This window comes from Podarcis filfolensis (assembly GCF_964270895.1).
Source record: "Podarcis filfolensis genome assembly, chromosome: 12".
In the NCBI taxonomy this organism is placed as follows: domain Eukaryota; kingdom Metazoa; phylum Chordata; class Lepidosauria; order Squamata; family Lacertidae; genus Podarcis; species Podarcis filfolensis.
The window spans coordinates 13,872,726-13,888,853 of NC_139614.1; the positions used below are offsets into that span (position 1 = coordinate 13,872,726).

Genomic DNA, 16,128 nt, shown 5'->3' on the forward strand with positions numbered 1-16,128 from the left:
TTATCACTGAGGATTACGTGTGCTTGTCCTTCATAACAAGCTGCAGTAAGTTTGTGTGTCAACAAGGTACAAAATGTATTGTTCAAAATGGGCCTTTGGTGAAAGCCAGACTCGGTGTTTTCCTCAGAGGTCTGCCCTTTGCTTCTCTATAGTGAGCTTCCAAGCACTAGAAAGTATTCTGAAATGCATTTAATGGGTTCTGAACCAAGTTATTTCCAAGTATACTGTTCAGCTGATTGGGATAACTACTGATGTTACTTTTTCTCATGGCTAATTCTTCTGTGCTTGGGGAAAGCACATTATTAATGAGGTGTTGGTAAGATAGACCTCTTGAAAACCCAGTCAGATGCATTTGATGCTAAAGTCAGTTTAATGTATACATACTTTTTAATGAAGAGTTAACTCCTTTCAATACAAAGAAGTCCAATAGAATCTGCAGTGACCACAGCATAAAAATAAAATAAAAATCCTAGCAAACACCAGAGGTCATCCTATGGGCCATGTATATTCCAAAAATGCAGAAACTGTATAAGGACAGCTATAATATTGCAAAAGCAGTGTTAAACTTTTATCTGTTAATTTTTTTCTCATGCTTCTTTGAGTTATGAAATCAAATTCATAAATTAGTTAAATAAGCAAATAAGAAACGGTCACATTGTAAATTAAGCGGGAAAACACTCACAAATGGTTGAGGAGTTGAGCAGGTTAAAATACCACAAAATAATTTATGTTATCTATTTCTTCTTTTGACCTGAAATGGATTAAAATTCTGATTTCCCCCAGGAGCCAGTTCTTCAACATTTTTAAAGTAGTTGTGTTGACACTCCTTAAGCACTTGTATGAGAAAATAAATTGATCCTTATATAGTACACGTTGTCTGCTTCCTCCTCCCCCCCCCAATAAATTTAGTCTCAAACGATTGTTATTGAAGGTTGCATTTGCATCGGGTACCTGATGCTGTTTTCCTGCTTAGCATTTGCCTTTAGCTCAGCGACAACCACAATATGAAGTTGGCCTTATTTGCATTTTGGCCCTGCTTCATTCAAAACTCCTTTACTCTGTGTTGTGCTTTACATATTCTGCACCAACGCACGTAACGAAATAGTGAATGTAAAGCGGTCAAGTGCTGCATTTTGTAGCTACTTCGTACCTTTGCTGATATAAAATGAAACATGCTAGCCTAAGGGCCAGCCTTACCATTAGTCATAGTGAGGCAATTACCAGTGTGCACAAAAATACAGGGCCGATCACCTGAACTCCTTGGCTATTCGCTTCTGTTAAAGATCAGAACTATGTGTGCCACGAGCTTGTCATGCACTCTCTAAGCTAGCCTGCTTCCCTTGGGTACACTGAAGGATGCTGTCCCATTGCCAGTGTTGAATCAAGATTCAGCTGCCAGCCCAGTTAGCTTCTGTCCATGGAATGGAAGGGGCAGCTTCGTTCTTTGCCTCAGGCAACCAAATGTTTTAGGCCAGCCCTGTGCAGCCAGACTGTTCTACTGCATGTAGTAATGAAGTTAAGTGGGATAACATTTCTTAAGAAATAAAGGTATAATGCTAAATACATTTTCAAGTGACCTTGGTTCTCTTTTATTTCTGAATAACTTTCAACAGAGTTTTGTGGTACCTTAAAACTAACAATTCCCCCCCCCCCCCCCCGGTGTAAGCATTCATGGATTAGGGTCAATTTCATCAGACAAATATTTTGTTTGCTGCTGCAGACAAATAGAGCAGCCCCTCTGGTAAATAAATACAGTACTTTACCAACTTTCACTAGCGTCTGTTTTTTCTTTGTTGTGTTAGCTAAAACTTGCTGCGGGCTCTGACAGTTCCGTTTCCTCTTTCCCTTTAGCGATCAAAGTTGGTACAAAAACAACTGCTATCAGTGGAGATGCTTGATTCTTAACTGTCAGTTTTACTGTTGTTTGTTACAAATTACTTAAAAATAATCTATGTAGTGCTTGGTTGTAAGGGAACCTTAAAGTGGTTTACACAAAATACAAAATGAAACATTAAAATTATCAATAGACATTCAAAAGATGATTAAAATCAATAGTAACTGAAAAGAAATAAAACACATGAAACTTATAAATGTCTTCGATTTAAGCAAGGGCCAAAAAAAGAAAAGGAAAATACTGCAAAGGGGCTGCTTTCTGGGTGGAATGGGAGGAAACTGGTGGAAAAGCACTGTTAGGCCGATTTGTTCATTAGTTAGGGAGCTGTTTCCTAATAGGCTCGAGTAATGTGAGATCTGATTATCTGTCAGAGGAGCCATTTGGTGTGGGACCAGACAGTGGAGAAGAAGCTTCCATGCCATCCTGGTAATGCATGATACAGCTGTTCTTCCTTTACTCACCAGATAGAGAATTCACACACTGTTGACTGTGCAGTTCAAATGGATGGGTGTGCATCTTCCCTTGTGTAGATGGCTTTTTCTCAGGTAACCCCATCTCCCCCCCCCCTTTGTCTTCCTTTTTCTTCCTCAAGGTTCTTTCTTTAGACACATCAGCATTGCCCTGATCCTCTGTTTCTGCTCTTCTTGTTTCTAGGCAGCATGCTGATGGACCATCTGTTTTTTGTTTGGGAACTATTCTCCCCCCCCCCCCTTGCATGACAGCTGTGGCTTTATGGTTAGACTGGCTTTTAGATACCTCACACTAAAGTAGATAACATATTTATTTTAGATACCAATATGGACCTTTGGGTAATTAAAGAATATTGGATTGATTTACAAATAATTGCCAAGAAGGAGCGGGAAAGAAATGCATTATCACCTGTCTCACCTACATGATCAGCTATGAAATATTGTGTTTTGATTTGACTTTAAGATTAAGGTTAATTAAAGTTCTTGTTTAACCTACCCTATAGTTGTTGTTGGCATCTGTCTCGAGAGACTATGAATCACACCTCCGGGGTGGGAAGTCAAAACTCTGGAGAATCACAGCAGCTGCTGTGACTGCAGAGACTCATAACTTGTAACTGGAGTGTCTCACATTATTTTTGCTGTATTAGCAGCACCAAAGTGACCCCTTTGGGCCACAAGCCTTGACAATGTGTATGGAGGTCTGGGGCTGCCCAGACGACAAGACGCCCCCTAGCCTTGCTAATGTCCAAAAGAAAGCAGAGCAATACATTTGGCACCAGCTTGGCAACTATTGAAAAGGCCAACCCTGGAACAAGTGGATTGTAACAACTATCACCCAGTTGCAAATACTACCTTCCTGAGGAAGGGATTGAAAGAGTTGTGGCAGAACAACTGCAGACATACCTGCATGAGACTGCCTATCTGGATCCATGCCAGTCTGGGTTCAGGCCTGGGTTTGGGATCAAATCTGCTTTGGTCACTCTGATGGGTGACCTTTATAGAGATAAGGACAGTGGGAGTGCAATCCTGCTCCTTCTGCTCAATCCCTCAACTGTCTTTGATACCATGGTTGAAAACGGTATCCTTTTGGACTGACTCTGTGGGATGGATATTGGTCTCACGGTGCTATGTTGGTTCCATTGCTAGCTGAAGGGTCATGAACAAAGTGTAGCATTGGGATACTGCTCTTCGGCCCCTTGATGTTTGCGCTCTGAGGTGTCGCAGGGCACTATTTTGTCCCCAGTGCTATTCAACATCTGTATGAAGTCATTGGGAGTAGTCATGAGGAGCTTTGGGGCCAGGTATCAGCAGTATGCTGATGATACTCAACTCTACTTATCCATTTCATCTGAGTCAGGAGAGGCTGGATTACTGTAACACACTTGTTGTGGGATTTCCCTTGTATCTGGTCCATAGACTGCAACTAATACAGAATGCATTAGCCAGGCTCCCCTCAGGAGCAAATTACAGACAACATGTTACTCTACTGCGGAGAGAACTGCACTGGTTGCCAATTTGCTATCAAACCAATTCCAAGGCTCCTTTGTGAATTCGCAAAGCCCTGAACAACTTAGGCATAAAGTACCACCTGATCTCTTGTACTCCACCTCAGTCACGGAGATCTTCTGGGGCTTTTCCATGACCTGGAAGTTTAGTTGGCCTTCATTAGGAACCAATCCTAATGTGGCAGATCCTTTTTCGACAGGTTTTCACAATATGATTTTTTTCTTTTTAACCAACAGTATCTGTTGCATTTTCATTGATGTTTTTAATATGTTCATTGATTGTTATTTTTTGTATTTTATGTTGTAAGCTGCCTTCATATATTTTATGAGTAGTCATAGTCAAAATTCAGCACGTTCCCTTCTAAACCAGAATTTGCAAACCCACTAAACAGTAGTTTCACATTTTTGTTAAGAAGTGAGTCTGGATGCTATTAATCATTTTTAGCATTGGTGCAGGTGTAAGATTAAACTATGGTTGAATTGGACAAGGGGAGGAATTGCATGTTCCTGAGCATGATTTCTAACTCACAAACCCAAGTCTGCAGGAGCTAGCACTATTTCTGCACTAGGCCTGAAGCAAAAAGTTGCATCAGAACCTGACCTTCACATTTATCTAAAGGAAATTTCCATCACATATGTATGTATTACATTCTGACTTTTTTTGTCATTGATAAGGTTTTCCTTTCTTTCTTTATTGCTGCTGTGTTCCTCCAGGAACCATTAGCTACTGGTAAGTATTTCAATTAAATCAGATTTTACAAAGTTTTGCCTAGTGAGGACATTAGACCCTCGCTGACTTCAGTGAAAGCTTTGTATTCGATGGACACGTCTGTTACCTTCAGTGCTTTCTCAGGTAGTTGCTATTACCCAGTTGAAGAAATTGTTGGAAGTAAGAATAATCAGGACACTGAAGTCTGTGTTTGGACTTCATGGTAGACCATGGTTTATTGTGAAGGGAACAAGCGGCACTGAGCTTTGGGCTTGCATGCTCCCCCATCCCCTCTCCTCCTTCAGTTCATCTTGGTGTCTATTAGGAGAAGAGATTGGAAGCTTTTCCTTCCATTTTTGATTAACTTCAGTTTAGTATGTATGTGTGTGTGTGTGTGTGTGTGTGTATATATATATATATATATATATATATATATATATATATATATATATGGAAACAGTACAAACAGTATTGTGAGCAGCTTAAATTATGCAAACTGTAGCTGAAGCTGTGGCAGAAATGGAAGGCTGTGCTATTTGTGTCAAGCTTTTCATAGTGAAAGGGGATGTCCTGCTTGATTCTCAGTAACAGTTTTCAAAGTACTTTTTAAACTATTTGTAGGGTGCTGAGAGTTCCCAAGCAGTGTTCACAACCAGCGTATTGTCCCTGTAGGATAGCAAAGCCAGTAACAGTGCATCCTAACTGATCTTTCTTTACCCCATATGCAGTGCAAAAGAAGCCAGTCTAGGCTATTGATAGAAAATTCTTGGCAAACAAAGAGAGATAAAAATAGTAATTAATCCCTGAAGTCTCAAGCATCTCCATGTGTATAGTGTGTTTGTATGCTTTTCTCCTTTAGCATCTGACTGAAGGAAGTGATTTATTGTGCATTTTTAATCCCTGTGGCACTTTGGTGAATACCGGGGGCATGTTATGTGGCGAAGGCTGCAGTTACTTGTGTTTGAAATTGCACAAATGGCTTTACTTTCTCAATTAAACTCAACATCTTGTATTTTATTCTGTGAACCACCCTGAGATCTTGTGACGAAGGGTGGTATACAAATTTAATAAATAAGATTGAAATAAGAATACTAACATAAACATACTGAATGCCTGAACATATCCATTAAACTTATTACATTCTTTTTTGTATTGCCACTTAATAAGCTTCTGGGTGAAGAGAGCAAATGGAGGTTATTAGGACGATCTGGAAACAAGATGTAGCCCATCTGTTGAGAAGGCCTGCACTTATATAATGCAAAACCATGGTTTGTTCAAGCCATAGTTTAACAAACCACAAGTTAACCATGAGTCAAACAATGACTTTTCCCTCCATTTGCTTTATAGCTGCTCTTGCCAGATGCCGTTATGGCTTGATGAACATTTGGGCTGGGATAGGCAACTGTCAGATGGCTGTTGCGGTTGCTCGAGAGTAATCAGCCAGGACTCCAACCTGTCTTTTACAGGCTTTATTTTGGTGCAAACTATTTACAGTGAAGAGCCCCAAAGCTCATGTCTGGCTCAATCGCTAGCAGAATCCGGGAGTGGTCATCTTTTGGACCTCCCCCAACATAAGAGTTTTGTTACCGCCAGCCTTCTCCTTCCCTCTTTGCGACTTAGACTACTGCGCAGGATGGGCGATGGCAAGGGCGTGTTTCCCTCCTGTCCGGCTTGCCCAGGAGTGGTGTTAAGGCTCCCACCAGCATCCTCTGGTCCTTGCACCTCTTCCCCACCGGAGGTGGGGCTTTCCTCCTCCCTGGAAGAGGAACTGCTTCGCAAGATTTTCGGAGGCTCCCTGTAACACAACTGCCCTTCTATTTCTTGCCTCTGAGCCGATGGCAGTTCCCTGACAGCAATTAACAGTGGTTAAGGAAGAATGCTGTGTTAACTTGGCTTGTAAAACAGCAAACGGTGGCTCCAGAAAATGGTTTGTTGGCAATAAGCAAACTTTAGTTAAGCTGCTGTGCTCGGCTTGCATATAATGCTAAGCCACAGTATGGTTTAGTGGCTTAGTGTTTTTGTGAAAACCAGGCCATTCTTGCAAGTTTTTAGTTGTGTAAGTAGGAAGAACCACCTTTATAAACCACTTGGAGGTTTTATTCACAGTTAAGCAGTATACAGATTTTGTTAAAATAAAATGCTGCAATACATTCCTCAAAACTAGCTGTGACACTCTGCTCTCATCAGGTGTGTTCTGAACCAAATGAACCTTTGAAAACCAAGGGGTGAAATTTGAAGCTGAGTTTTTGAAGCAGCTAATGGGTCTGTTTGTGTGTGCGCGCACATGCCTGATCTCACTTTAACCATCTTCTGGTTTTTGGGTGAGCAGGATACACTGCTCTATATACCCCTCTTCTTCTTCTTTTCTCTATAAGAGTTTAAACCTTCTCTTTTTAAATGAAAACTAAATTATCTAAATCGCCTGTGTAACTTTATCTAGAAGGCTTTTGTTTTCTTGAAGGTACAGGATGGCCATATTCACACGTAATGCTAAGCCATACTACTGGCTCCAGGAGGAAGAATGTGCCCACTTTCCTCCTCCCGGGCCCCTTTAGCTCAGTGTGGTGTGGCAGGTTTGGCTCAGTGTGTTATCCAAACCCAGGGTTGTGCTTGAACTCTCTCCCTAACCACAATCTGTACTCAGGGTTTGTTTTTGGCTTCACTGCCAAGATGCACTGCCTCTCCCCAAATGAACTGACTCAGACCCTGCAATCATCACCTGAGGCCCTTCTTCGTACACCTCCTCTGAGAGAGGTCCGGATGGTGGCAGCACAAGCATGGGCCTTTTTGGTGGTGGCTCCCTGTTTTGGAATGCTCCCTCCAGTGAGGCTCGCCTGGCACCTTCATTATATATCTTTAGGTGCCAGGCAAAAACATTCCTCTTCTCTCAGGCCTTTGACTATCTATGGCCTTTTAAACTGTGTCTGCTCAAGTTATTGTTTTTGTTTATTATTATGAAGTGTATTTTTGTGGTTTTATATTGTAAGCTACCATGTGATCCTTGTATGATGGGTTGTATAGAAATTTAACTGATGATGTTGATGATGATAGGACCAGGGAGTAGCAAGTTCCTCTCTGGGTTTAGCACATTTTCAGTAAGCCTGCAGTTGTCAGCATGTAATAAATACTACTTCCCACTTTGAGTTTTGTTTGTATATTGCTTTGTTCTCATTCTGGTTCTGTTCCTGTTACTAGTATAGAATAAGTATACTGGTCAAGTGATGTTCCTCTTTTGACAAGAAGGCTTTCTGGATTTGTTGGTTAGGCAAGGGGGCTGTTCACTTAAAGGAAATGTTGCCTTATTCTACCAGTTTTCAGATTAGGCATTCAGAAGACTTTGCCAATGTACACCTTCCTGCCCTATGTATCTTATGTGCCTGCTTGGTTTTTTCAAATGAAAAAGACACTTCCCTCTTTATTACATTGGACAAAATTGTGGGAGTTACTTTCATAAGCTAAACTAGAACAAAACTAGACATCAATTCAAAACATCAAGGAGCTGGGTTCAGGAGATACTCAGGGGTCATTCTCTGCCATTTTTCACACATCATATCCCCCCCGCCCCACAATACAGAACTTATATCATTGTATCATCATATCTGAACTACAACACAAGTAGATCAAAAAGCTATTGCAAGAACGTCCATGAATGTTCCCTTCAGCCAGGGATGGGGGAACATGTGGCCCTTCAGAGGTTGTCAAACCCCAATGAGCCCCAGCCAGCAGGACCAAAGGTCAGAGATGATGGGAGTTGTAGTCCGGCAACATCTAAAGGGCCCCAGGTTGCCCCAGCATCTTGCACTTTTTGTGTAAAATAAAATGCTCGTTTCTTCTTTTTCCTTCATGAAAAGTGGATTTGTTTAGAGTTCAGTAGCATGTTGCCTGAAACAAAATTAATTCCGGAGTAGTATTTTACTGTCTCTCATCCTGGTTTGTACTTTGTAGTTTCCTTGACCTCATGCAGCGACTAAAAACGGAGGTTTTGCCCTGATTGCCGGATTTATCTCAAACTGTAGCTTACCATGACCATGCAAACATGCTGACTTCCAGCAGAAGCTTGTACTCATCTAAAATATTCCCTGGTCCTTTTAATGCTAACAAGATGTAAGTGTAAAATCACAATTGTTGGTTGGTTGGTTGGTTTTTTAAATACGGTTTATTCCATTATTTTGTTTGATAATGGGGTTTGCCATGGTATCTAGTAACATTGCCATATCTAGTACTGTAACATGGTTACAGTAACATTGCCGTATCAATAATGCAGGATCATAGTATTTAACTTCTTTTCTATTTCTATGGCAAACGTGTTTTCTGTGGATCTCCAAGTTAGTATTTCTGATTTAACAGGAGAGGGGGAGCAATGGTGAATTTCATCTATTCCAATATTGGGGTTGTCAGACTTTTCTTGAACTTTTGTGTAACATTCAAAACAGCCTAATCTGGTGGACAGAAAGTCTTAAGCATATAGAAATATTTACATCTTCATAAAAATAGTTAGCATTTATTGGACATCTGACAAGTTTTAATTTGTGCATTTTTAATGTAAAAGTGGAGCTGTCTGTCTCATATTCATTTTATAAAGCCAGAAGAGCTTATTACTTGCTGATATTGTTCTTAAACAAAGCGAAGATTCTCAGAAGTGAAATATACAACAGATGCTGTACTGGAAATCAGACACCACAATTCACTGTGCGATTGTGGTCATGTAGATGTCTAGCCTCTCTGACCTAGTTTCATGCAAAACTGATTTAATCCTTCCTAGTCCTAATTATGGGGATGCTAGTATGTGACAGGGATAGAGAGATTCCTACATATGTAGGGTAAGGTCACAACAAGGATTTTCAGAGACTACGTTGTGATGAACTGGTTCCTTGGGCAGAGTCGTAGCTATGGGGCATCTAGCTGGGTTTTTTACCCTGGGTGAAGCCCCCAGAGGAGGGCCATTGATGCTCCCAACCTGTGTGTGTGTGTGTGCGCGCAAATGTGCATGGGGGGGTACCAAACTGGGTTTTTGACCCATGTAAAATAAAGCCTAATTTTGTCCCTGCCTTGGGCAATGTGAATCTGCAGTTATATAGTCCAGCTTTACATGAATCTTGACTCATTCTCTCTCACATTGGAAGTGAATATTGGCTAGGTTGCCATCTCTTGTCGTAGGCCACTACCAGATTTCACAAGGTGAATTTTTTAATTAATTCTCCCTATTGAGTTAAAAAATATCAGTGTCGTATACAGTTCTCTCTCTTGTCCATATTTATGGCATTTCCTCTGAACTGAGAATGTCCTTGTTGACTCTCAGTGTTTCTCACTGTTAGTGCAGTGCAATTTATTTTGAACTGACAGCCAACTTAGTCTAGCCCAGAACTGAACTGCTTCCACACACTCTCTTTTCCCAGTTTGTATCAAAATGAATTTGCAAAGAATAAAGTATGCCTGCATCATTAACTTGTGTTAAGCGCAAAGCACCTGTACTCTAAAGCAGTGTTGTCCTTTAATACCTGTGTATAATGACACTTCCATAAACCAAATAAATATTTGATTTACATATAATGAAAAGATGGAGCTATACAAAAGTTGTCACACTTCTCAATATTTTTCTCCCCTTTTTTCTTTTTTGCTTTAGGATTCAAGTGCCCTGTTTGTTCCAAGTTTGTCTCTTCAGATGAAATGGATTTACATCTTGTGATGTGTTTGACAAAACCAAGGATAACCTACAATGGTAAGAAAGTAAGCTAATTACTGCTTGTAGTACGTAACTAAATTAAGATCAGCTGTGAACTAAGTTGATACAATTATTTAAACCAGCAAATACAAAGAACTATTTACTAATGCTTACTTGACACTGATAAAAACCTCACATTTCTGCTGACCCATTCTGTTAATTATTTCATCCATTTCATTTCTAGTCTGCCCTTGATGCCTCTCTTAAATGTTTTTGTTTTCATTTCATTCTTCAAGAGCCATAATCATTCTAGTTGGGAAACTAGTTGGGATACAATTATTGTTTGGACATAAAATCTTGGTATTTCAGTCGTGCATGTGAGTCTTTTCTAGTTTCCTGACTTTTTGGTATTGTCTGAATGGGGCACTAAAATATCTCCTTCCTCTGGAGTAGAGTACTAAAAATGAAAATTGGTTATATCAGAAATCCTGGCAATAATTGACCATCAAGGCTAAAACAAAAAGTTGTGTCAATATAGCAGGTCCTGGAAGAGAGATACATTTGCGGGTCACAAACAGCAGATTTAAGCTAGTAAACCAGGAGTTGGTGGTTCTGTCTGTTTTGTTCCCAGATTCTTTTATCCAGATGCACACTTACTTAACTTCTCGTAAGAGTACAGAAGTAATATAATTAACAAATCATATTTTAGCACTGAGCAATCCTGAGCAAAACATTGGGTTCACATACACCCCTCTCCTTTTGCCCTCTTTCTCCTGTGTGGCCAGAAGAACAACTTCTACTGAGATTACTTTCAATTTAAAAGGATCTCTTCCTAATGTTATTTGCAAACCAGGAGTCCTGGTTTAATACAAATAGTAGTTGCCAAACAATATAACCTGCATCACCCATGGTTTGAATTTGATTTGTTTAGGAATTAACCATTGCTTTAAACTGGGATTCCTTGTTCACATAACACCAAGTCGAGAATATTTGGAAATAAAAGTAAACACTACAGAAGTCTTTCTTGTGGCTGCGTGGAAGGAGGGGGGGGCTATGTGAACCCAGTGCTTGCTTGGGTTCAGTGTGTCTCATCCATATAATGTCAAACTATGGTTTAGCATTTTGTGTGATCCAGTGAGTCCTATTGTATGTACTTTTTACTTTCTGTGGTCAGACATTGGGTCCCTATCTTTTCCTTAAAACTACAATGTGGAGAAGTGTGTAGGCTTGAGGGGTATACTATAGATACAGGAATATTTCTGTTGCATAGAACATGGGTTAGAACATGTGACAAGTGGTTCCTTTTTATAACATCTGAAGTTCTCAGACCACACAAAATGTTGTGTTTTAGTTAAGTATTATATGTTTGTTTATTTTATTTGGATCTCTTGAAAGATTACAAAGTATAAATCTGCAACAACTTATTGCAGCATAATTTTGGGATACTTTCTGTTGTAACGTATATAAAGGTTTCTACTTATATTTGATAGTTTTCTAACATGCTGGTCAATCGGTGCAATTCAGTCTCTCCCACAACTATTAAATTTCCACGTTTTCCACTATACTCAATGGTGTTTGCAGCCTTTTACAACTATGCTAAGATAATGTTTCAGGTCTCTTGCTGTCTTGCCCAGTATGTAAATCATGCTATTTTACAGGGTTTTAAAATTGTTATTCCATTGCTGAAGGCATTTAGTCTAGAGAGAGCCTTGTCCTATTTGACTCTTTGAGAACTGTTGTGATCTTTTTAGATGGTTAGATATTAAATAAGCCATTGTGTAACGTGGATTTTAAAACAGATTAGAAATGTAAAGCTATTACAGTAAGGAAGTTTGTAAAGCTACTGTACAACCACAATAGTGTTTAGTATGATATTCTTAGAAGACAGATCAAACCTGTTGGTGCTAGCAGTTCATGCAGAACACTAGCCGTATCTACCGTATTTTTTGCTCTATAAGACTCACTTTTTCCCTCCTAAAAAGTAAGGGGAAATGTGTGTGCGTCTTATGGAGCGAATGCAGGCTGCGCAGCTATCACAGAAGCCAGAACAGCAAGAGGGATTGCTGCTTTCACTGTGCAGCGATCCCTCTTGCTGTTCTGGCTTCTGAGATTCAGAATATTTTTTTTCTTGTTTTCCTCCTCCAAAAACTAGGTGCGTCTTGTGGTCAGGTGCGTCTTACAGAGTGAAAAATACGGTATTTAGCCTCATTGTTGCCCCATGTGAAGTATAAAGCCACACTGGAAAGAAGTCATCCACCTCTGCTGCTGTTGGTTGCAAGGAAAGATGGACAAAGCAGCCTTTTCCAAGGAAGATTGTGACTTAGCTTTTTGTGCATATAGCCAGGCATCCACAAATACATGTGTGGATTCATAATACATCTTTCCAATGTCGAATGCTTCAAGCAGGGAAGCAGTGCTATCAAATCTCATTAGCACTGAGAGTTGGAGAAGGTTAAAAAATGGCACAAATCCATAAGGCTCTTTTATTTCCTTTCTTTGTGCCACACTGCAAATGAGAGGAATCCTGTCTCTTCCCCAAGCTCTCTGCGCATCCTGGAGGAGCTGGGATGGGGAAAGATTTGTGGGCAACCACACACCCAGGCTGGCTCGTAAGCCAAGACTATCTTGGTCAATTGTTGCATGTAACCACCTCATTATTGCACTAACGTACCTGATAAGAAATCTGAGAAAGTAGGAGGGTGCTTCATGTATCTTCACCACCCTGGAGGATGATTTGAACAACTGGGTTACTGAGTAGCTGCACATCATGGAAAGTTTCTACCTGGTCCTCCATATCCCCCAGTCTCAGAGCCTGAAGCATGATACTTGCTGCAAGGTATATTGTGCTGAAACTTTGGTTTCAGACTGCTTCTCTTCTTTCTTTACCTTGCTCCTCACAAAAAATATGACCCTGAAAATGACCTTTACTTAGCAATACGGAAAGACTGTAGCCCAGCTTCCACTCAACATCAAAAACAATGGCTTCATGATCCACTGTGTTCTATGAACAGGTAGCTGATCACTGCCCCTAAAGTGGCGATTCAGATGTCAAGTATGATACCAATAACAAGGTTCCCTATTTGGAGAATGCGCCCCCCTTGCTTGCTTATTATACTGTGTGTAGCTATAATCTGTATAGCTTGTGCAATTCTCAAGAGTTTTCTACTTGCATATTACCCTTCTGATATGCCTACCTTGTGCTATTTCTGGCTTCTGAGGTAATGGCCTTTTAACTACAGCCTGGTGCTGAGGAGTTAAAACTATTAGTGATACACTCGGTACTGAAGAGATGGAATAGAGGGCAGGAATAGCTTTTCATTTCTACTCTGTTCGAGACACTGGTGTATAGTTGTGCTGAATTTCATTTTCTTTAAATGACATGGTGGTTATACTCTCTGCAGTTTTTTTTTTTAAAGTCAGTACTCAGAAATGCTGAGCTCCATGACCCTCATAAATAATAGAAATTGAGCATGTGTGCATAGTTTTTCTTGATTTACATAATTGTTTCTACTGTTGCAAATCAAAGGAGGGGCTAACAACACTGCAGCCCAGCACACTGAGTCCTTCTCAGTCAGTTGTCTTCATTCTGAGATTTTAGCTGGCACACTTTGCAACATTTTCTAAATTTCTAGAAACTTTTATTTTTTTTAAAAAAAGAAAAAGCTGTGATTTGCAGAAAGCTGCTTTCTGCACACTCTACCACATTGTAGAATTGCACCATATGGAGTCCTGAGGAGGGTGCGACACGCATGTTGTAGTAATTCAATCGGAGGCATTCCTTCCTTCTTCAGGCCTATATTTAATTTTATTTCCTGATAGTGGGGAGTGCCCAGTGCTGCCCAGGAATTTTTGGAAGGCAAAAAATATTGGGGACCAGCATCCAAGTATCTTTAAAAGCTGCTGTCCCCACCTTGGGAACCCTTGTACTTAGTTGGTGATGCCATCTAAAGATGTGTCCGAATTGACAAGAGAATGAACAGACAGACAAACCACTTTCCAAAATCCATAGTAGATGACATGCTAATGTTGTACCGTGCAGTGATGACCCACAAAGGGTTAGAGCCCCCAGAAGACTACATAGGCTCCTGGGAAGGTTTGCATAATGCACATCATATTGTGCTGGTTTGGATGATGTTTTCCACATAGAACCTAGGTCCTACTAACTAATGATTGCCCTAAAAAGTAGAGAATTGGCCGGATGATTGCCATTATCTAGGATTTTGAAATGGATTATTCAGAGGAGAAACTGCCTTCTGAACTCTGGAGCGGATAGTTACCTTTTTGTGCCTTACTGAAAGCTGTTCAGTCTCTGTCTAAGCGATATCTCAAGCAGCTCTGTCGTGTGGTCTCTTGCCTTAGTGTAGTAAATGTTCTTGAGCATGATATGCTATACAGCATGACAGAAAACAGCACAAAACTCAAAAGAGAAAGCTCTAGGGCAGCTTGCTGTCTTGTTCAATTTGGAATGTTAATTCACTCACAGGCAAGGATTCAAGGTTATAAAAACCTGAGCACTGTGCTTTGTACCCCTACAAGTGAAGGTCCAACGTGCCTACACCAAATGTTGGCAGTCCAGGAATCACAAAATGTTGTACTTTATCCTTTGACTCTTGGAATAATAATAACAACTACTTCTTCTTCTTCTTCTTCTTCTTCTTCTTCTTCTTCTTCTTCTTCTTCTTCTTCTTCTTCTTCTTCATACCCTGCCCATCTGGCTGGGTTTCCCCAACCACTCTGGGCTGCTTCCAACAAAATATTAAAATACAGTGATCTGTTAAGCATTAAAAGCTTCCCTAAACAGGGCAGCCTTCAGATGTCTTCTAAAAGTCTGGTAGTTATTCTTTTTGACATCTGGTGGGAGGGCATTCTACAGGGTGGGTGCCACTACTGAGAAGGCACTCTGCCTGGTTCCCTGTAACTTGGCTTCTCGCAGCGAGGGAACCGCCAGAAGGCCCTTGGCTCTGGACCTCAGTGTCCGGGCAGAATGATGGGGGTGGAGACGCTCCTTCAGGTATACTGGGCCGAGCCGTTTAGGGCTTTAAAGGTCAGCACCAACACTTTGAATTGTGCTCGGAAATGTACTGGAAGCCAATGTAGATCTTTCAAGAGCGGTGTTATGTAGTCTTGGCGGCCACTCCCAGTTACCAGTCCAGCTGCTGCATTCTGGATCAGTTGTAGTTTCCTGGGCACCTTCAAAGGTAGCCCCACATAGAGCGCATTGCAGTAATCCAAGCGAGAGATAACTAGAGCATGCACCACTCTGGCGAGACAGTCCATGGGCAGATAGGGTCTCAGCCTGCATACCAGATGGAGCTGGTAAACAGCTGCCCTGGACACAGAATTGACCTGTGCCTCCATGGAGAGCTGTGAGTCCAAAATGACTCCCAGGCTACACACCTGGTCTTACAGGGGCACAGTTACCCCATTCAGGACCCGGGAGTCCTCCACACCTGCCCGCCTCCTGTCCCTCAAAAACAGTACTTCAGTCTTGTCAGGATTCAACCTCAATCTGTTAGCCACCATCCATCCTCCAACCACCTCCAGACACTCACACAGGGACTTCACCGCCTTCACTGGTTCTGATTTGAAAGAGGTAGAGCTGGGTATCATCCACATATTGATGAACACCCAGCCCAAACCCCCTGATGATCTCTCCCAACGGCTGCATGTAGATGTTGAAAAGCATGGGGGAGAGGACAGAACCCTGAGGCACCCCACAAGTGAGAGCCCAGGGGTCTGAACACTCACCCCCCCACACACTTTCTGAACATGGCCCAGGAGGAAGGAGCGGAACCAATGTATAACAGTGCCCCCAGCTCCCAGCCCCTCTAGACGGTCCAGAAGGATGTTATGGTCGATGGTATCAAAAGCCTCTAAGAGATCCAGCA

The 16,128-nt window shown here is 41.2% G+C and overlaps 1 protein-coding gene across 3 annotated transcripts in view; it reads left to right on the forward strand.

Moving 5' to 3' along the window:
• The window catches only part of ZNRF2 (zinc and ring finger 2), a 56,329-nt gene that overhangs the window by 18,702 nt on the left and 21,499 nt on the right, over window positions 1-16,128 (forward strand). For all 3 annotated transcript variants that reach the window (XM_083578297.1, XM_083578296.1, XM_083578295.1), the window contains exon 2: window positions 10,202-10,297. In XM_083578297.1, the coding sequence (XP_083434423.1) occupies window positions 10,202-10,297 (96 nt within the window). The remainder of the gene's footprint in view (window positions 1-10,201; window positions 10,298-16,128) is intronic.